The 24525-nt window shown below is 40.7% G+C and overlaps 6 protein-coding genes across 10 annotated transcripts in view; 3 read left to right on the forward strand and 3 right to left on the reverse strand.

The window, feature by feature from the left end:
- LOC130696001 (uncharacterized) overlaps positions 1-24525 on the forward strand; it is a 29992-nt gene that overhangs the window by 4136 nt on the left and 1331 nt on the right. The window contains exons 2-6 of the mRNA XM_057519065.2: positions 20629-20748; positions 20814-22779; positions 22846-22985; positions 23046-23399; positions 23463-24495. Of these exons, the coding sequence (XP_057375048.1) occupies positions 20650-20748; positions 20814-22779; positions 22846-22985; positions 23046-23399; positions 23463-24495 (3592 nt within the window). The 5' untranslated portion in view covers positions 20629-20649. The remainder of the gene's footprint in view (positions 1-20628; positions 20749-20813; positions 22780-22845; positions 22986-23045; positions 23400-23462; positions 24496-24525) is intronic.
- On the reverse strand, positions 289-2720 carry LOC130696014 (protein tumorous imaginal discs, mitochondrial-like). 2 transcript variants are annotated; one of them, XM_059495226.1, is made up of 7 exons: positions 2564-2720; positions 2289-2488; positions 1987-2235; positions 1625-1925; positions 1107-1514; positions 802-959; positions 289-544 (listed from the first exon to the last, which is right to left on the reverse strand). In XM_059495226.1, exons 1-6 carry the CDS (start codon positions 2688-2690, stop codon positions 835-837), a joined length of 1410 nt encoding a protein of 469 aa, XP_059351209.1. In that variant the 5' UTR covers positions 2691-2720; the 3' UTR covers positions 289-544; positions 802-834. The 2 variants fall into 2 exon arrangements, with proteins under 2 accessions (XP_059351209.1, XP_057375063.1); XM_057519080.2 differs by lacking the exon at positions 802-959.
- LOC130696016 (4-hydroxybenzoate polyprenyltransferase, mitochondrial-like) lies at positions 2880-4723 on the reverse strand. The gene is made up of 6 exons (XM_057519082.2): positions 4347-4723; positions 4071-4237; positions 3861-4008; positions 3596-3789; positions 3352-3540; positions 2880-3286 (listed from the first exon to the last, which is right to left on the reverse strand). Exons 1-6 carry the CDS (start codon positions 4654-4656, stop codon positions 3173-3175), a joined length of 1122 nt encoding a protein of 373 aa, XP_057375065.1. The 5' UTR covers positions 4657-4723; the 3' UTR covers positions 2880-3172.
- On the reverse strand, positions 5107-12535 carry LOC130696000 (uncharacterized). Of its 3 annotated transcripts, none has more exons than XM_059495221.1 (14): positions 12184-12535; positions 11427-11552; positions 10679-10852; positions 10473-10511; positions 10199-10405; positions 9478-10138; positions 8987-9065; positions 8213-8921; positions 7880-8145; positions 7224-7807; positions 6962-7163; positions 6765-6899; positions 6524-6704; positions 5107-6444 (listed from the first exon to the last, which is right to left on the reverse strand). In XM_059495221.1, the coding sequence occupies exons 1-14, from the start codon at positions 12361-12363 to the stop codon at positions 5209-5211; spliced, it is 4779 nt and encodes a 1592-aa protein (XP_059351204.1). In that variant the 5' UTR covers positions 12364-12535; the 3' UTR covers positions 5107-5208. The 3 variants fall into 3 exon arrangements, with proteins under 3 accessions (XP_059351204.1, XP_057375047.1, XP_059351205.1); XM_057519064.2 differs by having other exon boundaries at positions 6524-6707; XM_059495222.1 differs by lacking the exon at positions 10473-10511 and having other exon boundaries at positions 6524-6707.
- LOC130696012 (glutathione synthetase-like) lies at positions 12912-17428 on the forward strand. 2 transcript variants are annotated; one of them, XM_057519078.2, is made up of 12 exons: positions 12912-13203; positions 13290-13473; positions 13596-13671; positions 13906-14054; positions 15714-15756; positions 15832-15905; positions 15973-16140; positions 16228-16495; positions 16554-16658; positions 16723-16889; positions 16964-17043; positions 17116-17428. In XM_057519078.2, exons 1-12 carry the CDS (start codon positions 13107-13109, stop codon positions 17163-17165), a joined length of 1461 nt encoding a protein of 486 aa, XP_057375061.1. In that variant the 5' UTR covers positions 12912-13106; the 3' UTR covers positions 17166-17428. The 2 variants fall into 2 exon arrangements, with proteins under 2 accessions (XP_057375061.1, XP_057375062.1); XM_057519079.2 differs by lacking the exon at positions 13906-14054 and adding an exon at positions 15141-15268.
- Positions 17807-20018, forward strand: LOC130696010 (uncharacterized). Its single transcript, XM_057519076.2, has 8 exons — positions 17807-18113; positions 18191-18493; positions 18562-18698; positions 18770-19002; positions 19067-19157; positions 19218-19422; positions 19483-19612; positions 19669-20018. Exons 1-8 carry the CDS (start codon positions 17835-17837, stop codon positions 19857-19859), a joined length of 1569 nt encoding a protein of 522 aa, XP_057375059.1. The 5' UTR covers positions 17807-17834; the 3' UTR covers positions 19860-20018.

Here is a 24525-nt window from a genome sequence, read left to right on the forward strand (position 1 = left end):
TCGCTTTAAAACTAAAATTACTGTTACGAGTAGAACGAACATTTGCCTAACGTTTTCTAATATCAATTTTTCACGATCCACGTGTCACGTATCTGTAACTACATGATCAGAACAGGTTATTCGAAAGTTATCGAATTTGAGAGAAACGGCTAGAAATCTTCAGATCAGGCTACAGAGTTAACAGTTTTGCTAGGTTCGTTATGTGAGCTCATAATGTTTTAAAGGTTACGTCATGTAAACGTGATAGTAAATTGTATAAAAAACGGACACAACAGAAAACTCGTAAAATTCAATTACTCGAAATTGTTTATTTTGTACAAATGCGACAAACTCGTCAATACACCCGAGTTTTCGTTTTAGTTGACTACAAATGGTATTTCCTTTAAAATTAAGGAAATTGGCGAGCGCAATTTGGAACTTGTAAATTATGCTTTTTGTCGCTGAGCTTTTTCTTCTTTTGTCTCATTGGAACTGGAATCGCCGTCAACAGTTGAACGAGCACTTTTCGAGCCCATAGAGAAGCCATTACTCGCCTTTTTCGTACCTGTACAATTCGGAAAATCAATTTGGATACGTCAAAACTACAGGCACTTCATTAGAATTTTGGAGGCAAACGTGAGCAAACTCACAAAAAACTAGTTCAACGAAAACCATTTAATCATCAATATATAGAAATTCTTTCTATAGAATAAGACGCGGAACATGGACAATTTTAGTCTTAAGAGTTACATAGCTGAGGGAGTCACCCAGGGTTTGTCAAATTATACTCGATATATTTCAAATTTTACTAGCTTTACTTACATACACTATGGCAGTCGTTAGACATTTCATATCTTATCCAAAAATAGCTTTCTTAAGGCGACCAAGAAGACCATTTTCTTTCCCCTGGGTGTCCTGGCTGGCCGTTTGAGACTCCGAACCAGCCATCGGTGCTTCATTGATCCCATCCATTCGTTTACCTAACAACAATTCAACGCACACTATACGAAAAACTAATGTTTTTTGCCCTATCACACTGTAGCGTACAACGGAATCATTCACAACCTTTGGCTTTTTTCGCTATCAATTCATTAAACAAATATATAAATTTTTTTTTTATTTATTACCATCTTTCGTGTAGGTTATTCCGTTCACAGTTCCAGCGGTATCTTCCTCGACTTCGGCGTAGGCCAAGATAAGGTTTCTTTGTTTTTCTGTGAGTCGGATGGGGATTTTGATTTTCACATGTATGTAGTGATCACCAAATCCATAACTATTCACTTTGCGTAATCCTTTTCCGTTCAGACGGATACGTGTATGTGACTGCGTTCCTTTAGGGATGTCTACCGCTAAGTCTTCATATACTCCTTGGACACGGATTCCTCCCCCAAACGCAGCCTGCGGGAACGAAATATAGGCATCGGTATGGATGTCGGCACCGTCACGGCGGAAGTAGTCGGATTTTTCCACCCGAAAAGTTATGAAAACTTCCTTTTGGCCAACTTGCATCCTCACTGTTTGGCCATCTTCAACGCCTGGAAATAAAAAAGATAATAAAATATGCAAGGAATAAATTAGTTCCTTGGCCCTATTTTAACATAAATTTTGTTTGATTTTCTTTTTCTGATTTTCAAAAAATAAATACCTGCGGGAACTGGCACAGTGATCTTTTTCCTCTGAACCGTAGAGCCTTTCCCTTCGCATTCCATGCAAGGATTCGATATGTACATTCTAGAACCCATGCATCTCCTACAGGTCGATCTCATGATGAAAGGTCCGGTGCTGATTGTTTCCATTCCTGTTCCATTGCAGTACGGGCATTTAACAGCTTTCGTTCCAGGTTCGCTTCTTGATCCTCGGCATTTTGTACAGGTATCAACAACGTTCAAAGAGACATCTTTGTTTACTCCTTTTGCAGCTTGAGCAAAAGTTAGATTCATTGTCATCTAATTGTAATAAAAATACTGTAAGACACTTTCTTCCTTTTGGCAAAACATTTTGCATTACCTCCTGTGCTGCACCAAATCCAAATCTGGATTCTGCAAAATCTTCACCACCAAAGCTTCCTCCTTGGAAACCACCTTGACCAAAGATTTTTCGAAATAGTTCTTCTGGATCAACACTTGATTGGAAATTCCAATTCTGATGTCTTGAAAAATCAGGACCTGCATTTGGTCCACCCTGTCCACCACCCATTTGCTCTGAAGTAGCTCCCCAAGTATCAAATTGCTTCCTTTTGGTATCATCACTCAAAACCTACAACACCATTACTTGAATTTGCATCAATAGAATGAATACAAGAAGAATACCTCATAAGCTTCAGACACTTCTTGAAATTTTTTAATAGTTTCAGGATCATTTTTATTCGTATCTGGATGAAACTTTTTTGCTAGTTGATAATAAGCTTTCTTCACATCTTTTAAAGAAGCATTTCGGGGAACTCCAAGAACATCATAGTAATCTCTTTTTTTCTGGAAAATGGAACTGGAAGAGTGGAAATTTCGGCTACCTAGTACGTGATATTGATTGCAAAGAAAGAAATTTGAGGGAACTTAAATAAATTGTAATAAGTTAACTTTCCTACCTGATATACCATACTGAAGGAGAGCACGACCTGATGGAGGTTTGGGCAATACAGTTGCTGAACAGTGTTTAAATATTGCCCACACGGTTCTGGAAGAGGCAGACATTTTCTGCGGCTTCAACCACATGTGGTATACACAACCGACGTTGCCATCAAATGGTTTACGTTTCAGCAACTAGGAAACATTTACATTCGCCTCCGATGCGCGTAAAGCGCGATGTCGATCATTCAAGTTTCCAACGTTTTTCTTGAATAACGATAACGATAAAAGGGAATAAATATAAAGGCAATTTTTTAAATGGCAGAAGCAAAATTCTATATTGTTTTAACAATAGGCCTTGTTTTTTTTTTCGTGTCCAAATTTTTCCGCGAAATTTCATCCATACAACGTAAAACATTTTTCATACCCAAAAGAAAAGATAATAGTATACCTTTATAGCATACAATGGAAAATAATAGTAATGACATAGGACCGTAACACAGCAATTTTATGTTGATTAGTTAATTTAAGTGTAGTATAACCATTACACTTTGAGCAAAGCGGGTAAATTTTGCCTGCCACAAATATATTTGTATCAATAACAAAAAAATAAATTTAAAAAATCGAATTCATTGGCACCATGTGCCAAGAATGCAACCCAAAAAGAGTATGGCGCCGATATCCCTATTTGATTTAAATAATTTCGCGCAACTTTCACGGTCGTTGATCTTTACTGTTGATATCTGGAAAATAAAATAAGTTGCATGTAAAAAATGTCATTTGCTGTTATTTGATGTAATTTTGTTACTTGATAAATTAAGTGTGCACTGGTTGCTAAAACCGCCATATAATATGGCCAAGATTGATTTGCATTGATTCCGGCAATAGTAAATCCAGTAGCAGTGATCAAGCTAAACCCCGTGAGCCATTTTGTAGTGGATTCACCGAATCTCAAAGCAGTTGACTTAACTCCTACGACAGCATCGTCGTACTTGTCCTGTTGCAACACTTCATTAGCTACATTTGGCACGTATCAGTTACAGAGCTTGTACTTGGTGGGCGTATATTGTATCGTAGACCAAAGTCCACGCTACTCCAGCAGCATAGAGTGGCAAGCACACGCTCCAATCACAATAACCTTTGATGGCAGAATACCCAAGTAATGCTCCCCAGTTAAAGGTGAGGCCAAGAACAAGTTGAGGCCAATATGTAACACGTTTCATTAAAGGATAAGATACAACCAATGCTGTAAGAAACAACAAAAAAGTAGGAAGGAACTTGCTTGATTAAAAATATTTTTATAGGAAGGTAACCTACCTAATGAACTTGCTCCCAAAAGGATGCTGTACCAGTTCAATTGCAACAGAATAAGGAGTCCCACACTCAGTTGTGTCCCCAAAAAAACCCAGGCATTAAGAGCTTTGATTTGATTGCTGGCTAAAGGCCTATCTTTGGTTCTTTCAACCTATATAGATAGCAGAAATAACCACAAATTACAAGAAAAATTTTCTTCAAAATCAACAATACCTGTTGATCAATTTTTTTGTCCCACATATCATTTATGGTGCAACCTGCTCCTCTCATCACGATAGAACCAGCCAACATAAGACTCAACATGCCAATATCAGGAAAATTTCCTGCAGGTGCTGCTAAGGTTACACTCCATCCACAGGGCCAAAATAGTAGCCACGTTCCTGAAACAATTGATTATTAAAGAATTTATATTTTGGAAAATCATGTAAACCCTTATATTTTGTAACACTGATTGTCATGGGATTATAACCAGACAACTCAAATTCCCACCTATAGGACGATCTATTCTCATGAGTCTTAGGTATGGCTGCATTTCCTTGGGGGAGCCATTCACGAGTCTTTCAGCAAGGGTTAATTTAACCAATTTTGCATTGTGTTCTTTCTCAGTTTGTACAAACTTGCTGGTGGAAAACACTGTCCCATCCCAAGGTTTCTTAAGAAAAGCAGTTTTCAGTGATGAATTTGGTAACACACGCAAAATGCCTCGGTATTCCAAAGAATAACGAACAAAGATGCAGGACATCATTTTACTTGTCACTTCTAGTTTAAGCGAACAGGTTTTAGAATAAAACATCAACATCGAAAACGTTGCCTAGTTTCCTTTTTTTGCTACATTTCAACTTCGTATTCTATCCAGTTATACAGGTTACACCATGGTTCCACAACTCTGTGTACACTTATACTGTTGCTGTTATTATACCACCTGGGCTAGCCTCCAGGCTGTTGCTGGCCAGTCGCAGTCGTGCTCCCCCAAAGTGGTTGCCGCCAATGCACTTTCGTTCTTGAATTATGATTTCACTGAAATTATAAGTTTATTAGGACATTTACCTATTTATTTCCCAGACAATTAAATAATAGTAGAACAGAACTCTGCCTGATAACTCTGTATTGTTTCTTCAATCATACCAAAGCTTGACAGTAACAAAATTATTAAACTAAGAATTAGAATGGCTTACGGTGCCTTTACAGCTTCAGACACGAGAAATAGTGATTGAAAAGGTATGGAAAGCTAGGCTGTTTAATAGATAGGTTTAAAAAATAAACAAAGTAGACGTTTATTCATACCACACTGCTTACGATATTTACAGCGTATCGTTCAGGTTTAACAATATCCGCAAGAATGGTAAATTTTTTACATAATGGAACAAAGTCCGGAGGTCTCAACACCTTTAGTCATAGGAGGGAGTACCGTTAATTTTCGGCCAGCCAATCTTGGCTTGTTATTCACAGCGTTTTCGTCAGCAGTAGGAATTAATGGTTTGTTACTATTTTCTGGTACATTCGCGGCCGAAGGAACTAACGTCGTCTCGGATGGTGGGGGTGTGGGGGGCACAACCTGTTGTACTGTAGATGCAATAGTTGACGCTTTATTGAAGAGGTTAATTTTAATTTTAATTCCAGCAGTAGGCGCTGGAGCAGGTTGTTTGTTGGTCATTTCAACATTGCCATCAAGCGAAGAGTTCACCGTGGGAGTCTGAACAACCGCAACCACAGGTTCAACAATCGGTTCAGTTTCTTCGCTCAAGATCGAGTCTCGACATTCGATTTCTTCGGAAATTCGAGGAGCAAGCGTGGCTGGAGAACTTGATCCTTCTAAAACTTCTGTAGATTCCATTTTGTCTATCGGCTCCTGAACATTTCGAGGAGCTTCGTCCATGTCATCAAGTAGATTTTCATTCTCGCGTACTTCAGCCAAGTTAAGATGCAAATTTTCGCTGTCGCTGATCACATTCAAACTTTCCACTATGCTTTCCTCAATGGCATCCGAACTTTCTACTTCACTTGCTTTAACTTCGTCCAAACTTTCAAGCAGGTCTGCATCGTCTTTTAACACACTGACAGTACAAATTTTACTGATTTCTTCTTCGAGTATGTTTGTGAAATCCGTCTGATTAGGATCATAACTGGTGGGTCCTATTTCTTGACTCGTTGCAATCGGTAAATAATCACTTTCAAGAACGTCTAGCGCCTCGGTTTTTACACTACTCGATGAACTCGTTTCGACGGCTCGTTCAGGTTGAACCGGTTCGCTCTGAGTAACGCTAACTTCGAACTGCATCTCATTGCCAACAGGTTCTGTTTTGATATTTAAGCCGACAATTTGTTCTTGTGATATCACCTCTTCAATCTTTTCCATTTTGATCGGTTCTGTTTCAAGGAAAGGAAGTCCAGTGTTTATATCTGACAGACTGACATGCATATCCATAAGGTCTTTATCAGTTTCATCTTTTTTCGTGTCTGGCAATTCGAATGCAGGTTCATCCTCACATGATGCCTGTTTTTCATCCTCGGAGGAACTTTTGCCTCCTTCTTCGTTACCCGATTGATATTCATCCAAAGCATCGGAGGGGGAATAAGCTCCAGTTTCCTACATAGACAACATTTAAGGTGTTTTGTGTGTGTTCGATTACGTTCGGGTTCTGAAATTTTTTCATTAAAAATAATACCATGTTGGTGAGATGGTCCCGATAGCACAAACGATGAAAGGTTATTCCTTCAACGCGAACAGCATCTTTCAAGTGCCACTCTTCACTTTCTTCGTGGAAAAACTGGTCTAGTTCTTCATGACACACGAAGCATTTATTCTCTTCGGGGGCACTGCCAACTGCAACTGAAGTACTCTCTTCCCTGCTACAAAGAAAAGTTACCACTCAAATAACTCACAAGTTTGTTAAGACAGAAACATACGAAGTTGATTCATCTCCAATTCGCTCTCCATCTTTCTCTGACTTTTCTTTCGCTTGAGCTTCGAACCAATTCAATCGTTTTTCCTCGGAACCCTCTGTTTCTTCAAACTGAATCCAGTCGGAAACGCTGCAATACCTGTGGAAATTGAAGTTCATTACAAAAGTTTAAAAATTAAAGAAATGTACAAGACTACGTGCCATTTACGACTTTGAGGCCGTTTCGATGCGCCTTTTTCTCGTCTGTTTTGTCGGAAATGCCAATCAAGATGAGTGCTGTAACGCACCGTCTGATCGGCAGGGAATCGTAACCCGCAACTGCCACATTGCATGCCACTGTAGAGCATGGATATCGCGACATTGGGACGGACTTTCATGCTCTCGGAATCAGTTAAATCAACCACTGCCAAAGAAAAATGGTTTAACAAAAACGCATTAACCTTATTATTTGACTGGAAATTACCTCGCATTTTCAACTCTTCTTGTTTTATTTCAGGTTTAACAGGCGCCGGTTTCGCAACTTCAGGTGTAGTACCGGGTAACAAGCCAGTGGCCACCAACTTGGACAAGAGTTCACCAATATTGACCGTACTCAATGGAGGAGTTTGACTAGCGGTTTTCTCTTCATCCAGAGCACGGCGATTTTCTTCACTTTGAGTAAGAGGTTGTAGAACACGGCCGGGTTCAACACCACGTGGGAGTGACGAGAAGCGAACAAAATGCTTGCGACCGTCAAGGTAGATACCCATAGGCAAACCACCAAAGTCAACACTGTACGGATTACCGTCAACCACCGCTGTACGCAGTGCATCTTTGAATTGCAAAGTGAAGACTTTGCCATCCATTTCAAAGTGCTGCAGTTTGAGATCTAAATAAACAGGGATGACACTATGGGCATCAATGATCATTGTTACACGGCCAGCCAAAAGATCCAATCGACGTTCGGTGCCAATTTTTACGGTGGGAGGTGGACCTTCCAAAATCGCCTGTACTGGACGGCCGCTCAAATTAACTGTAATAGGTGGCCCACCAAACATGCACTCATACCTGTTATCAAAATACGAAAAAAGACTATAAAAGACTGTTGATAAATGCAAATTTAAATAGCAATGTCATTACCAGGTTCCATCAATATATAGTTCTCTGGTAGGTGCTCCTATTTTAATTTTATGGAGTTGTCCGTCGAAATGGAAATCCACGTAGTCATTACCAACCGTACAATCTACAGGCATATTATCAAGCAAAACGCGTCGAACGCAAGTCTGAAAACCAAGGAGACGGGGGTCATCGGCGGCCATAAGAATGATTGCTTTGTCTCCATAGAAGCGAATTTCGCGAGGTATGTTATCGATTGGGATGGTTTTCATGTCTTCATCTGGCCTAACCTATAAATGAAAAACAAAACATGCTTAGAATGCCGTAAAGTTTCGCATTAATCGTTTGATTACGTACCTCAAAAGCAGAGTTAATCGGACCCATACCACCTGGGCCATGGTGACCACGACCCGGCTGCATCATATCAAAACGTTGCATACGACCTGGGCCAGGAGGGAATGGTCCACCAGGCGGGAAGCCACCACCTCGACGGGGATCATTCCATCCTCTGTCTTGTTCAGGACCGAAAGGCTCAGGGCCAAAGGGTTCAGGACCATATGGCTCAAGACCATAAGGCGGTCCAGGCGGTCCGGGCGGAAGATCTCGACCGGGGAAGCGAAAATCATGTTCCATGCCGGGGTGTGGACCATGCGGACCCGGAGGACCAGAGAATGACTCGCGACGTTGAACTTCACGAATCATCTTCGTTTCCGACATTTGGAAGACTTGGCGAATGATGGTGCTGTACTCGCCGTCGTTGATGACTCCGTTGCGATGATTTTCCTTGGCTTGTTCCAAAATGTAGTCCATGTTGCGAGGTGAACCGCTGCCATCCTGTTCTCTTTCTTCTTCTTCACGAAGGCCTCCTCGTCCACCACGTCCTCCTCGGCTAGGCCAGGCTGCTCGACCACGAGGGGCAGCATGACCTCGTTTTGATGGTGGCCATGGTCCTCGTGGCGGACTTTCTCGGGTTGCTAATGGAGGTGGAATGACCACGCCTGGAACTGCAGGGATAACTGGAACGGCAGGCACTTTTCTTAAATCGATGTCTTCGTTACCAAACAAACTAAAAATCAAATGTCATAGAAATAAAAAGATCCCAATTTTTTCATCACATAATCGATCACTTACTCGTCAAAACGATTGGTTCGTCTTTTCTTGGGTTCGACCACGGTTTCTTTCTTTATGGTTTCCATTTTACGCCTTTCAGCTGTAAAGATAAATAAGAAACAATTTTAAGTCATAAAATTCAGATTTGCCTCACCCGCTTCCCCCAGCCAACTATTACGAACTACCAAAGTGTGCAGTTAATATTTCTAACAAATGAAACAGGGAGTTATTAGTAAGGGTGTCCGCGGAATATTATCAACCTTGGATTCCAGGTGAGTGGGGGCGTTTGTTGTTGTGGCTGTTGCGCGAACGGCCGACGTTATTTCGAACATTATTACTTCGGAAGGCGGCCACCACTTGGATATCGTCCTCAGACGCGAGTGCACTACAGTTTTTACCACCACCAACAATATCAAGACCACTGTGCACATCCTTTGTTAGATTATGTGTGTGTCCGGCACCTGGAATGAAGAGAGAGAGAAAAAAGAAAGAGCTGAGATTGGTCGACTCACCCTGACTTGGTTTGAGCATCATCAATCGCGGGTCACGGCTTTGTGGGGCTGACGGGCCAGTCGCAGACGGGTGGCGTTGACTGATTTTTGGAATGCGAGGCATTGCCTTGGCTGCTTCTCGCAAGTTGGGCTGATTCCGGGATTGTGGAGCAGCTCGTCCGCCAACCACTACCACCTCGTCTTCACCAGACGGACCCTTGCCAGTCTCAGAGTCTAATACGATCACATTTTCGGGATGGTGTTGTTCCTTGCCTTTACGTGCGCGAGAGGAGTCCTTGGATTTGGAGCGAGAATCCTCTTGGCCAGAATCTTTTCGTGATTTCTTGCGTCCAGGTTCCTTATCTCGGTCCCTATCCCTATCTTTTTTCTCTTTTTTTGCTTCCGTCTTCTTCTCCGGGGAACGACTGGAACGGTGGTGTGGTTCCACTGGTTCGGTTATGGCTACGGGTTGTTGAATAATCAGCTCTTCTATGCTAACATCTGGAGGCGTCAGGGCCAATTCCATCGGTTCTGGAACGGTGAAGGCATCGGACGGTGGTGGAACCGGTAGATTAGTGTCATCTAACGGACTCGCAGCGAAGAAAGCTGGAGTTTCTTCAGGAATTGGTAGTCCATTAGCCACATCGAGTGGGGATTTCTGAACTGTGCTGATGAGCTGTATCTACATAACATGGATGGTTTAAGCCAGGTCATAAAATTTGATTTGATTGTTTTCAGTTACCTGTTGTTGTTGGAGTCTGGCTTTGGTTTGCAGCAGCTCAATTTCTAATTTCTTTTGCTGAAGTTCAAGCAGTTCCTTTTGCTTCTTCAGAAGACTTTCACGCATTTCTGTTTCGCAAAGGTCGCTTGCAGGCACAGTAGGTACGGCAGCCGGTTGTGCTACTTTTGCGGCCGGCTTAGTTGGTTTGGTAACGCTGCTAGAACTCGACTGTGAACAACAAAAGAGAAAACATTTAAAGTATTAATTTGAACAAATTGTTAAACTGGCAAATTACCTTTCTAGTTGAATTGGGTTTATATCCCACGCGTTCCTCCTGAACGATCAACGAAAAGTAAGCACATCATCGAATTGTTAAAACAAATTCTAAATTAATTTCTATTGCAATGCGCTTGTAAGAGGATTCGCATCGGGATATAACATACCCAATAAGAGCTTCTCTAACGAAACGGATTGGCCATTGAAAATTAAAATTGAATTTACCTTGGGTAGGAACGCGGGATTAAGATGAATACTTGTAGGTAGCGGTGCAGTGACGGGCCATGCAGGATCGATCGACTTAACTCGAACGTCCAAGGCGTAAAGTTTTTTAGGCGGGAATACGTCCGACCATGTCTGGCGAAGTTTAAACATCGAGGCTCGCGTCGATTCTTCCACCTAAACGAAGTTTACGTGACATTGGTTTCGCGCTCATTTTAGACTCTTGTTTAAAAAAGACGCGCTTTGGTTTTCGAATTTCTTTCCCCTCAAAACACGACGGACGACTTCCCTCGGCTGGATTGTATTTCAAAGACAGTCGGAAAAGTTGTCGCCAAGATGAACCCCATTCTAGCTCCCATTGTGTTGAAGTGGTGTCATGGAAATACAATCAAACACAGACAAAACAATAACACTGATGTTTGTACTGAAAGGCAATTTTTTTCAAGACGCATCAAGCACGAATCAACAAACTGATTAGTTATGCCAACTTCAATGCTTCCATGTGGTGAACGACGATGTCCCGTTCCAATTAGCTACAAGAGCTTTAACAATCAGTCAGACGATCAAGACAAGCACATAGATCCCAGAAGAATTTGCTAGGTTTGGAGGGGAGTGCACTCCATTTATTTCGATTTCGGGGAAATGGGATGAGATAAAAAGACAAATTTTTAACGTGTTAAGTCGTAAGCCTAAAGCTGCTCAAGTGTTTGTGTGATACGCGTGTTCTTCCCCTTCTGGTAAATTATAATACCTTTTCAAAGACACTGCAAAATGAAGACACGATGTTCTGCGTGAAGAGCGATGTGTAAGCGCCGCCAATATTCTTCACTATAGAATCCACCAAGTAGAGAACAGGCAACTTCATCTCCGGCTTCACCTAATTTTGGAGGACCGTTTCAAGTGACATGAGTTTTCATTCAAGAGTTTTCACAGATGAGACCCAAAGGAATGTAACACATTTGTGATAGTCTCCAGATGAGGCAACAAAATGTGCATTGCAGTATTTCATCACAGACAATGACCAGAACTAAATGGGCTTCCAACAGCAATAATGTTACTGCTTGTATGGAACCCAAAGTTCAATCGTCAAGTCTCCATATGCAATCTTGCTCAACTGGGACAGACACAACAGAATTTTTTTTGGTTTTGTTCCATTTTCACTAACAACCATAGGGCATTTCAACATTACCCATTAAGAAACATTGGATATTTCAAAATCATCCACTAGAGATGAACAAAGTGTTACACAATTTAAAAAAAGTAACACAATAAGAATTATATAAAATAGACTTTTTCAACCTAGAAATCAAATGTTATACTTCTTCTGTTTTTTTACTCTACTTTCTATCGTGACCCATAACAGTTGGACCATGTATTCACCACCACTACAAAAAAAGATTTTCAGAAGACTTGTTGATGTGCATCAACAAATACAAACAGGCCTTTATCACCACGGAGATAAAATTTTATTGTATATAAAAAGAGAACTTAAAAGTTAAATGTAAAACCTGTGATAGATGCTTTTCAATAACTTTGACGATGACTGGGGCAGAGTCGACATTCTCCTCGGCCAGCATGGTCAACATATTGATGAGAGGCTTGCTATTCACCGTCAAGTCGGCCAGGGACGACATGTATTCTTCGGCGATGACTTCCTGTTGAGGATTGTTTTGTGCTTCACCCGCCATTTTAAGGCCAATTCCTGGATTCTGAAAACTTACCACATTCGACGAACAATTTTTTACTATGAAACCGATGAGGGTGACGTTTAATTGTTGAAATGATCTAGAGGGTAGATCGTTGTGTTTGACGTGCTATTCCCAAGCTCACAAATGGCGGATGTGAAAAATCGCTTTTGCGTTTCTCCAACGACAATGCTATGTTGCCATATCGTATCGATAAGAATCACTAAATTTAAAATCTTTAGAATTTAGCACTTTACACTTTAAACAAATTTGATTTGTATGTTATATCGCTGTATGTAACAACAATATTATGAATCTCACTAACTTTATTTTGTACTGGAGTAAGTGAACATCATTAACATCGAAATTTTAATTTGCATAATATGAAGCGTTTGTTTTCTGGAACTTTCACTCATTAAAATTTATTATCGCGTTCTTGCGAGTTCTGCCGTTCTATTTGATAAGACTTAATGTCTGCGTCAAGTACCAAATGCCTAAATCAAGCAAGTCATTGTGACGAGCTATTAAGCTAGGCTCTCAGGATCAAGACTTCAAGAGGCAGGACTAAGGCTAGCTGGCAACTGTTTTTGTTATTTCTTATTCGTGATTTAGAAGAAGTCTGTCTGCAAGTTGATCGTGTGCTCTCGTTTTTTTCAGTTCTGACATACATATTAGCGGGCAATTTAAACATATTTTCTGCCAACTTTGGCACCTTCAGAAATACCTGCACTATTAAAATCAACAAAATGTCAGCACGACTCGAACCTTGTGTATCGATTGATTTTGACAGTTCCGCACTTGATGAAGTAGTGACTAAAGCTAAAGATTGGGCACTTATGCATGGTAGTTATTGTTTTAAAGAACCTTTATTAACTTGTATTCTCATATGATATCCCTCTTGATTGATTGATGATATCCATTTTTTACAGGAGTCTGCATGAGATCACGACAAAACTTCAGTCCAGATTCTATTAATTTTGCCCCATTTGTTCTGGTTCCTTCAACTTTTCCAAAAAAGGAATTTGAGAAAGCCGTTGAACTGCAAACCCTTGTAAATGAGATGATTTATCGGATAGCCAATAATTATGACTTTCTAAAAACCACTTTAGCTATGTAAGTGCCTTTTAGAAAATTATTTTTTGTTAAAGTCCTTAAGTGAAATGCTAAAACCAATCTATCTTTTGTGTAGTTTTCATTCAGCGCATTATACTAACAATCTGTTCATCTTTATTTAGAACCAACACAGTTGACCCATTTACTGCACAGCTATTTAAAATATACACCACTGTCCAAGAGGAAGGTGTTTCTCAGGTGAGTACTCAGTTTTATTAATTTATTAACACATCAGTAAACACATTGGCAACACAGTGGGGGCTAATGTCACTGCTTCAGCTACGGTATTCAAACCCTTTCAATTTGTAACAGCAGTCTTAAATTTCTCTGAGCTGATAATTAATTTTAAACTGATTTTATCCCAAAATAAGTTTGATTTCATTTGCCTTTGTTATTGCTGATAAGGGTGCTGGTCTCGTGTCACTATTGCAGGATATAGCTTTAGGTTTAATTCGAAGCGATGTGATGCTGGGTGCTGAACCTGAGATGCCCCTTTCCAGTTTTAAACAGAGGCAAGTGGAAGTTAATACCATTGCTGCTGGGTTTGGCTGGCTAGGACCCGCTTCAGGTCATCTTCATAGGTCAGCTGCTATCAATCCAATATTATTTTTTATGTAGCCACATTATTGGTGTACCTTAGGTTAATTCTACAAAAACATGCCCCATTTTTTTCTCATGGTCGAAAGAAAAGATCCATTTTAATCATTTTTTTCTTATTCAGTCCCATTTATGCTATATGCTGCTGAGCAAAGCAATGGTTTATCTAACTACAGTAAACCTTTGCAAAGCAAGCCATGGGTATATTATATTAACAAGAGTGTTCTTTGCTTAAAGTGGATCGGCAATGCATGCGTACGTTGGTGCAAATTGGTGGCGGGGAATTTGAATAAGGTCAGATAGACCAGGTGCAGTTGTAGACGTATGCTTTCCCGTGTTCCTAACTCATCGTAAACCAGAAGGCTTCTTCTCTTGACATTATTAAACCCGTTTTGGGGCCGACATCTCAATCGTGGTAGCCCACGGTTGTCGTTGATGGAGACTATTGCCGTCAATCAGTCTTTCATTTGGCAGCGTTCATAAATCTAAAATGGCAATGGTATGAGTGGGGGTTGTTTAAAAAAATGTTGTGCTGTAACATTGCGACTTTACGAGCGATATAGTAGAAATTCACCCAACAGACTTGATTACATTAGAAAATCCCAGTTGAGTTCCGTTTTACTTTTCTTTCCTTTTTTAAGGGGGGGGGGGGGAGATTCTGGGGCCGACGTCACGTTACGTTTAGAGGGTTCTGGACTTCTCTGTAAACTCGAAAAATTAATCAAACGATTTATGAACGCTGCCTCATACGAAGTATTTGCGGAATGTAAATCCGTCAAAAGATTATCTGTTGTCGTTTTCGCTTAGGCTGCTTTGTGCAACATATTTACTCCTATTAATGTACAAGTACCAACTTAAACTTTTTGCACGCATAACGCAAATAACTTCTTAGCCGCACACCACATCCTTAGGTTAGAACTACTATTTTTTTTATTCGTACATCCCTTAATATTTTTCTATATGTTAATTCAAAACGAAGACACAAAATAAGCAGAAAAGTTTTTAGTTACTTCTTGTAAGTCAGATGAAATACCACACTACTTCAACGAAAACAAAAACACGTTATATAGGAAGAGTGCTGTGGTGGCTTATTCCGGTGCGATTACATGGTTGACAGAGATATCGTCCGCCAGGTCGAAATAAACACGATAGCCAGCTCTTTTGCGGGTATCAGTACGCGCATACCGCGGCTCCATAGGTAAGCCTACAACACCAAAAACATTGTTTGTAACCCAGTTAAATGTAAACCAGAAGTCGTGAGACAAGCTGATACTCTCTTTTCAGTTGTTACACTAATTTCACTAAAGGCCTGTAGATTCACATAGAACACAACAAAAAAATTACTTATTTCTCATGTAAAGCCGTGCATATTACCCTTTTATTGTTGAGGTTGAAATTTCGCCATTCAGATCTTGTCCTACACCTGGTCATTCTTGACTTATTTTCAGTCCCCAATGCACACGCTTTGCTCTAGTCGTTTCTTAATTGTGTGGCCCATTACCGGTGCCCGCTGTTTAAAAACAAAACCTGAATTTATCCGAGTTTTTTTTATATTGTGATCGTCCGTACAGTACAGTAAATGTTTGTGCTTTGCTAGAATTACAGCCAATACGCTGTTATGTAAACTGCGTGCTCTTCAACAGGTTTGTGATGCAAGAACTCGGTCATGGAGATTTACTTCAGCAGGTATTGAAATGATGTACTCTCTCACAGTTTTTGTACTTCGTTTCTAGTTACCATATTCGATTCTTGTAAGGATAGCTGCCAGAGAATAATGCGTTGGAAGCTCTTTGCGGTGGGATGCTTAAAGCCTGGGAAATATACAATCAACCTCGGTGAGTGACCGTGGCCATAGAAATGAAGTTCGAAGGTGATTAAAATCTTCATATTTTTTTATCATAGGGCTGTCATACTATTCATCGTGGAAGAAACTACATACAACATTTGTGATCAGAGATTCCACGAGTTTGAAATTCGCAAGCTGAATCCAAACGTTCGAGTTGTACGCCGTAGTTTGACACAATTGGGGAAAGGAGGAGCAGTGCTCGATGCGGAAAGGAATTTGATTGTGTAAGTACATTTATCAACAATTTACACTTCATTTCAAGGCAGATTTTCATTGTTTATGTGTAACAAAAAATTGTTGGAATTTTTCAGAGATGGCCAGGAGGTTGCCGTGGTTTACTTTAGATGTGGATATGCTCCTGATCAGTACCCGTCAGCTGACGGATGCGAATGGGATGCTCGTCTAATGATCGAGCGCTCGAAAGCCATTAAATGCCCGAGCATATCGTATCATCTAGCCGGGACGAAAAAAGTACAGCAGGTGCTAGCTGAACCTGGATTTTTAGAACGTATCTTTGATGATGCTGAGAAAATTGCCAAACTCCGCGATGTTTTCACTGGACTATACTCCCTCGACCTGGTAAGTGAAATTCCCTAAATTTGAATTACGATTTTATTGATGCTTACGTATTCGCTAGAACGAAGAAGGAGATCGAGCTGCCGAAATGGCCATTGCGAATCCTGAAAAGTATGTTCTCAAACCGCAGCGGGAAGGAGGTGGAAATAACGTCTATGGGAAAGAGGCAAGTTCTTCAAACGAACAAGAAGAATCGCATTTTGTTTTATTAAAACAGTACCTTTTTCTAGGTCGCTGAAGTGTTAAAACAACTTAAAGGGAATCCTGAAAGAGCTAGCTACATTCTAATGGACGTCATCCAGCCACCGTTGCTTCGAAATTGGATGATACGTCCTTCAACGCAACCTATGCTTGTAGATACATTGAGCGAGCTTGGAATATTCGGTGTTATCATTGGGTATAACAACTTGGCTATTGAACCTTTTTCAGACACTTATGTATTAAATGAAACCCTCCGCCTTATTATTTCAGAAATTCCAAGGAGATTTTATATAATTCAATGGGTGGGCACATGTTACGTACGAAAATCCACACCGCCAATGAAGGAGGAGGTAGGCTACACATTGCATATTATTTCAAACTGCCTTTTCAACTAAAAGAGACCTTTGCTTTATCAATTCAAGTTGCTGCTGGACTCGGAGCCCTCGACTCGCCATTCCTTGTTGAGTTGTGATTTCCATCAGATCAATTCTGTGTCACGTTTACCTGTAAAGTCACTTCTATAGTAGGAAATCGGAAAGGGAACAATAGAGAATGCAATAGCTACCAAAACGATACTTGTATTCATGGTAACTGTTTGAAATTTTAATTTCTATTGGCAACGTTTTGTTTTACTTGTTCTTGCCTGAAGATGCCTTTCGTCAATCAGTAAATGATGTTTCCTTTAGAATTTATTTTAAAATCGCACGATATGGTTATTACAGAACCTACAGTGATTATCTATCTAAATCTAATTGCATGTAATTTTAACTTAAAAAATGCGTTCTTTTCCATGTCCAGGTACATAGGGACAATGGTACTTAGCGTCGTTCCCCTTTTCACACCTTTCTTGCGTGACCCAATTTTCTTTTCATCAGTTGTTGATGCCGTTGCGCCGCAATGAGCCCACGCCCATTTTTTCATTCAAATTGACACACAAATTGCATCCACACTTTGTTCTAGAAGGGGAAAGTGAAACGGAAAAGCGACACATTCAAAGTAATGCAGCACTCTTTTTAAAGACGTTAAACGGTACCGATAAACACGATAAACGGTGTACGTTCCTGAGACAAGAGTAGGATGGAATGCAAATGAGAAATGTTTCAATTCACGAAAGCTTTTCAGTATAGGGTGGAGTTATCTTATGTCATGCTTCACAGTCGTCGACGGAAGCATCTCATCTCTCTATTCATATTGTATCCTGTTTTGTATATCCCAACGAGCTCTTTGCTTTACGAAGACGCTTATGGAGGCGTTTGGAACAAAAAAAAAAGAAATGTCCAAGCAGTCTACTTATTGGAAGGGGATGAAAACTTTCTCAACTGTATTAAATAGTGGCTTGCGTCGATGCTGGAACGTCAGTCGACATTTCCCCGTCATGTCATCCAAAGGTTTCGTGATATTTACCTTCATTTTAACACTGGTGCGTTTAACATTAAAAGTTTATGCGATACGTTAGTTACGTAATGTAATGAAATCCAAAATTGTTTTACAACCTAGACGGCGACGCCCAGCTGGAGTCAGGATTACGAAGTGGCCGATGTTAAATGCCATTTGTATGGAGATGCAGTTGCTGGAACAACTGCTTTCCCTTATTCGGAGGGGACGTCCAAACAGAAAATGGTAGCCCGATTGAAGAAGCCACAATACTTTCGTGGGCATCCTCTGTTCGCTGATGACTTGAAAGTCAATCCCTACACGGACTCCTATTGTTCCATTGTGCCCGAGCCTGGTGATAAAACGGGCCGTATCTACCGCCTGATCATCACGGACCTTTCCCGTTGCGGAGTCACCCATCATGGCGTGAGTATAGTGTAATTTTAGTTTAGTTATTCAAAGTAGTTCAATGACATCAAGGAATTCTTCCCTAGGGTTATGTCCACGTTCGCATATGGTTTCCACTTTTACCTGGTGCCATGACATCGCACGACCAGGAAGTTATTCTTGTCTGCAAGCCACTAGAATCTACAGTCCTGACACACAAAGTGTCTGAACTGTCCAGCACGGCGTAAAAATCTTAAATTTTCGCTTAATTCTTGTAAAGTTAATTGAATGGCTGCTTTTAAATGCGTAAAATAGTCCAAAACAAGCACGCGTATCGGGAGTGGTGGAAGAAACATCTTCCAAACTTGAGTACCAAGTCGATGTCTACCGCTATGTCGATGTGAGTCCATACCCAACAGCCCAACGGCAAACTTCGTTAAATGGTGCCAGTAAAACTAGCCCTACAGGTCCATACCTGGTTCCCGTTGATAGTGCGGTTTCAATTGGCAGTCGCTTGCAACTCAGAACGAATTTCAATCAGCAAAGTGGTTGGTATACTACCTTGAAAAACATTTCACGAACGAAGTTTAACGAAGGGATTTTCCGACGTAGCATGGAAATATGCCAAACTAGTGGAAGTGACTGTATCAACAGATCCACAAGATGCACATGCTGATGGTTATGTGCGTTTACTCCATCTAGGGTAAGACTTCATCTCATTTGTGTATATTTTAAAAAATTCATAAACAATATTGTACTTTAGATGTGTTCCACCAGAGATGAAGAGCTTGATGCGCTGCCAAGTAAAACGTCTTCCTGCAAAGCCGTCTGAAGTCTGGCTAGATTTCGAAGCCTTTTTTCTTGCTCCTACGAATTATTCGCTTCAGTCGAAGAAACCTAGACGTGAAGGCCAGCAATGGATCCACACAACTGTTCTTGCGTGTCTGAAAGATGAAGATTGCCCGCCGGTAAAATCCATCAAAAGTTTGCGACCAAATTATCTTAAAAACACTTCCTCTAATGAAAAGGAGACCTGCGATGATCCTGACAACCCGTCAGGGTATGGAAGACGGAAAAGATCGTCAACAGTCAATGAGACTAGCAATGAAGTGCAGTTTGATCAAAGACCGATTGCCATTCAAATTGTTGTACCTAAAGGTCTCTTACCCAAATATGTTTCAGATGACAGAATCAGCTAGAATTTGTTCTCACAGGTGAAGGTGATTCCAGCAGGGAAGTAAATTGCGGGATTTGGATTGTTCCGGTCGGCGTGTTATTTTCAGTGGCAGCTGCTAGTCTTCTTTTGTTATTCATCACCTGCAGGTGGAACATGCAAAAGAAAAAACAACTCTCCATAATGGAAATGCCTCCTAACTTTACTACCCCACAAGGGAACTTCCACTAGAATCCAATCTGTAAAGTTTATCAAACATACGCTATTCTTCAAATAGTTAAAAAAGGTTATATTGGGAAAAATGCAAAGAAAAGTTATTTAAAAATGCATTCTTGATATTGTATGATTGCTGAACGTGATACACTTGTAAACTCCCGAATGATTTCGAATGAATGTTCGTCCCAAATGTGGAGGGTAAGTGGCAAGCCATGCTTGGCAATAGAATAACGGTTTACTTATGCCATCACAAACTAGCTTTTCTAAAATACCTAATTTTTATTTTATTTCACTATTCCGCTTTGATTTTTTGATAACGTAGAATACAAGTAAAGACAATAGAGCTACTAACCTAGTGCAGGAGTATTCTTGGGTCTTGGTATCACGTCTTTTCAATTTCGAAGTATTCAAATTGTTCGGCAAAAATGGCACTGATGCATCGTCTGCTATTTGGTGTGTTTATGTTTTCAAGGTAGAGATGAAAGAGATTGGTAAGACACACGGAGAAAAAGTATTTTTTATACAAGTGTCGCAACCCAACGGTTGACCAAAGAAGCTGTTGTGATATGACCACGGTATGGTTTCTTCTAACCATAACATTAGGGGACCCGCAACGAATTTCTTGGGCCAACCGCATCAGCGCTCATTTGGTGGACAAACAAGAGAAAAAAATATCTCGTTTTTTCATACATGGATTTGCCAATCTCTCCTTCATCTTTGATTTAAGGTGGCCGGCGCTCTGGATAAATAAGATAATTTCGTTATACTAGATACTTTGGCCAAGTAAGCCATTTAGATGTGAAAAATGGAAGCAGATGTGCAGAAGAAATTCAATCACCTTATAGCGGTGACAACAAATTTTTCTTCAGATGTACAATCAGAAGCTTTGCATGTTGCTATAAGAGTGAGTTTTAGTTTAAGTTACTTTTTTATATTTTTTAAATACAAATTCTTGGGATGATTTTTCAGGGTTTGCTTAAAACAATACAAAACTCAAAGAAACAAGAGTTCCAGTTGGCGAATCTTCCAGCCAATTTCTTGGACATGATTGATTCATTGATTCAGAATAAAGAACTCAGCGTAGATCTAGCAATTGTTGCTGGGCGGGTAAGCTGCTTAACGAAGGTGTTCATCCAGAATAACCCTTCTGCAGTAGAGCAACTGACAGTAAACACATTACAGGCTGAGGGGGTCCCCAAAATCTGCCTCTTATTTGGTATTATTGATTGCCTACCAAACAATAGGTGGGATGTGGCTGTAGCCATTGTTGCTGAAGAAATTGCCCAACTGCTGCTGAACTTTAATTCAGTATATGTTTACCAAATGAAGTTGTTTCATACTTGGTTGGAACATGTTCGAAACATTGTTAATTTCATCCCTAATTCAAGTCCTGTTTGGACACAAATTCTGCTTCCTCAAAGTCGAGTGATGGAACTAATTGATCACCATTGGGAGACCAGTCAAATACGAAATTTATCCGGCCAATGCCTAACAACCATCTGCGATATATGGCGTACCTCCGAATCAACTTTGCAGTACGCTAATGTTGTTGCCAAGATTACGTTAACTAACCTAACGTGGCAATCGCAACCCAAGTACCTCATCTTAGCTACCTTGGTGCCTTTTATACACTTCAAGGAACTTCTTTTCGAATATCCTGATACCATCTACGCCATGACGGTCAGTCTTACTTCAAATCCAAAATGCCTGTTGGCTGGCGGAACGTCTCTTTTTAAGGCTCTAACAAAGCACCTGAACCCTGATGATTGGGAAGACTATTGCCAAAGCGTCCTACTTGAAGCGTTGAATCACGCTAATCCTGACATGCGATGTAATGCGGCTAATCACTGGCTTCCATGCATGATTCTTGCTTCGCCTGTGCTTCTGATGGATCTAAAGCAACGTCTCCGAAAAACCGATCCTCTTAATTGGTTGGCTTACATGTCGCTATTGAAACTAATGAATCAACTAGATGAAAACGATATACTGCTAACACAACAAGCACTTCATCATGGCGATGAAGATGTGAGAGTAACAGCGTTTGGAATACTTCTGCATAAAACTAAAAAAACTGAAATCGTACGTGCTGAAGATTGGACTTTGGTAAAAAAATTTTTGTTAAAGAATCTCCGATGCGATAATTCGCAATGTAAATTTAAATTACTATCCACAACACGGTTTTTCCTAATCCGAGTTTTGAAGTCCTGTCTCAGCCGAATGAAAGCCAAGTGTACCATAGATGAAGATATTGAGAATTTGCGTCAATTGTGTGACCATCTGTTAAAATGTTTGACACCAACCTCATGCTACCAAAAGAAAATCACGTTGCTAGATATCCTTTGCGACATCCACCAACTCTTTGGCGTTAGTGATACAAAAGCAGAAAATTTGGTTAGAGGTTCTTCGTTAACTAATCGCAGCGAGCTGATAAAACTGGCTGGAGAACGCTGGAACTTTACTGGAAAAGAATCTTTGGAACGTTACACGATCTGCTTGATGGATGAGAATGTCGATGTTCGCCAAAAAGCGGCCGAGCTTCTTCAAGACTTTTTCCCATGTCCGCCTTCCTCTTATGTGCAGTTGATATACAATCAAGGACTTGTACAGTGTGATAATTCCTGGTTACACCGCAGTGAGTGTGGTGTCAGCGCACTTGACCTAGTCAGTCATTGGTCATGGACGAACACCTCTGTAATTCCAAGACTGACAACAGAATCTTTAGTGGGCGAGATTTACAAGCGATTTCATCAACTCAAGCTTGACTGGACGGCTTCAGGACAAGCCGTTCACGGTTTCATTGGCGCTCTAGCGAAAGTGCTTCAAGTGACGAATCATCAGAACTTAATTGTGCCGTATACGGAGTTGATGGCACTGACTGACATGGTTAGTTGCTACGTGTTGGACATTTTATCTAGCAAATCTATTGGAAGCCCCGGTAAAATTATGATTGCCCTTTAGTGGACTGTTAATCAATTTCTACTTTTTCCTATTTTAAACCAAGTTATTATGCGACCGTTGGATGACAAGAGCCCGTCCATTGACGATCGTACAGGCCAGAATGTTCCAGTCGAGAAAAACGGCACTGCTTTCGATGACGTGCAGCATAAGTTGATTTTGACTCGTGGATTGTTGACTTTGAAGGTAAGTAAAATATAAATTCTAAACATAATTTTGTGCTAAAAATTTTTGTTTTCAACGCAGGAGTCGAGTAATTTGGCTGTTCAAATCACCACATTGTTGCTAAATGATGAGCGGTTATCGAAAGAAGAGCGCGTTCATTTGGTAGAACAGTGCGTTCACATAGTCTATCAAATCCTTCTCCGTTGCCGTCACGAATATGCCGTCGAAGCAGCTGGCGATGCTATGGAACTACTATGTAAAAAATGCTTTGTCAATCAAGAAAACGTGATCAGAGCTATCCCAGGCAAGCTGTTGGAAAATTTTCTGGGAAGCCTTGAAAATTCTAAATTAGGTACATCCGATATTCTTCGCCCAATTGGGATGGCTTTTTTAGTTAATAAAATAGTATGCAGTCAATCGGAGAAATCTCAGTTGGTAAATTAACAAACACAGTTTCTCAAAAATTATTTCACCAATTTCATTTTTCGTTTTATTCAGGATTCATTGGTCACAATGGCGACCAGAAGATTGATTCGTATTGCTGAGCGTCCAGTCGATATGAGTCAAGGACTCATCGATGCATGCAACGTACCGCAGCCAGTGGCTATTCACGTACTAACATCGCTAGTTCAGGATGCCTTACTGAACGTTGATCTCCAACCAGAGTTGATGGACCTCACCACCCAATTGGGTGTCAACTTGTTCAATCACCCACTTTGGTTTATCCGTCATGCTGCTGTACAACTACATGGAGCCATCGTGACAAGTTTGGTGGGCTCATCTAGCAAAACAACTGCTGAATTCTTCCACAAACTCCCAGGATTGGAGACGTTTTTCCTTGGCAAACTGGCCGGGCAAACGGATGGCCAACACATTTTTGCCGGTGACCTTATCCCCGTTCTGAGCATATTGAGCAGACTCTCACCTGATTATAGAAACGAGGATAGAAATTCCCGTTTTAAGGGCCGTCTTGTGGCGTTACTTGGCCATCCAGCAATCCAAATTCGTCAGTTGGTTGCCAGGAGCCTACTAGCATTTGTCCCGTTACCAAAGACGAAGTGGATAACTATGCAGCTTTGTGAAGATGCGTTAACTTTGGCGTCTCGGAGTATTTCAGCCACGCCTTTGCATTTATGTGTACGTGGATCTTCAGCCACGAATAGCCTTCACGGCTGCTTATTAGCTATTCACGAGTTCATCAATCGCTGTCGTGAGATTGCAATAAGCGTCCAAGACTGGGAAATGATTCGCAATTCGGTGGCGACATTCGTACCTATCGAAAAGCATCATCCTAGTTTCTACATCAAGTTGACCATCTTGAAAATTTTCAAAATGTTGAAGGGCATGGCCGGGACACCCGAGTTTTTTCGAATATATCGAGATGAATCGGTGCGTCAATTGTATTACCGTCACCCTGGTTTCAGTGAATGGCTGGCGCTTACGACTGAGCTTGTGCTAGGTGAAGGCTCGCTCAATTCCGTATTGGAAGCACATTCAATGGCTATTCAAGAATTTCTAGCCTTCTACAGCGGTAAATATTGGCCTGCTGTTAGTTTCAATT

Source organism: Daphnia carinata, chromosome 5, assembly GCF_022539665.2.
Source record: "Daphnia carinata strain CSIRO-1 chromosome 5, CSIRO_AGI_Dcar_HiC_V3, whole genome shotgun sequence".
In the NCBI taxonomy this organism is placed as follows: domain Eukaryota; kingdom Metazoa; phylum Arthropoda; class Branchiopoda; order Diplostraca; family Daphniidae; genus Daphnia; species Daphnia carinata.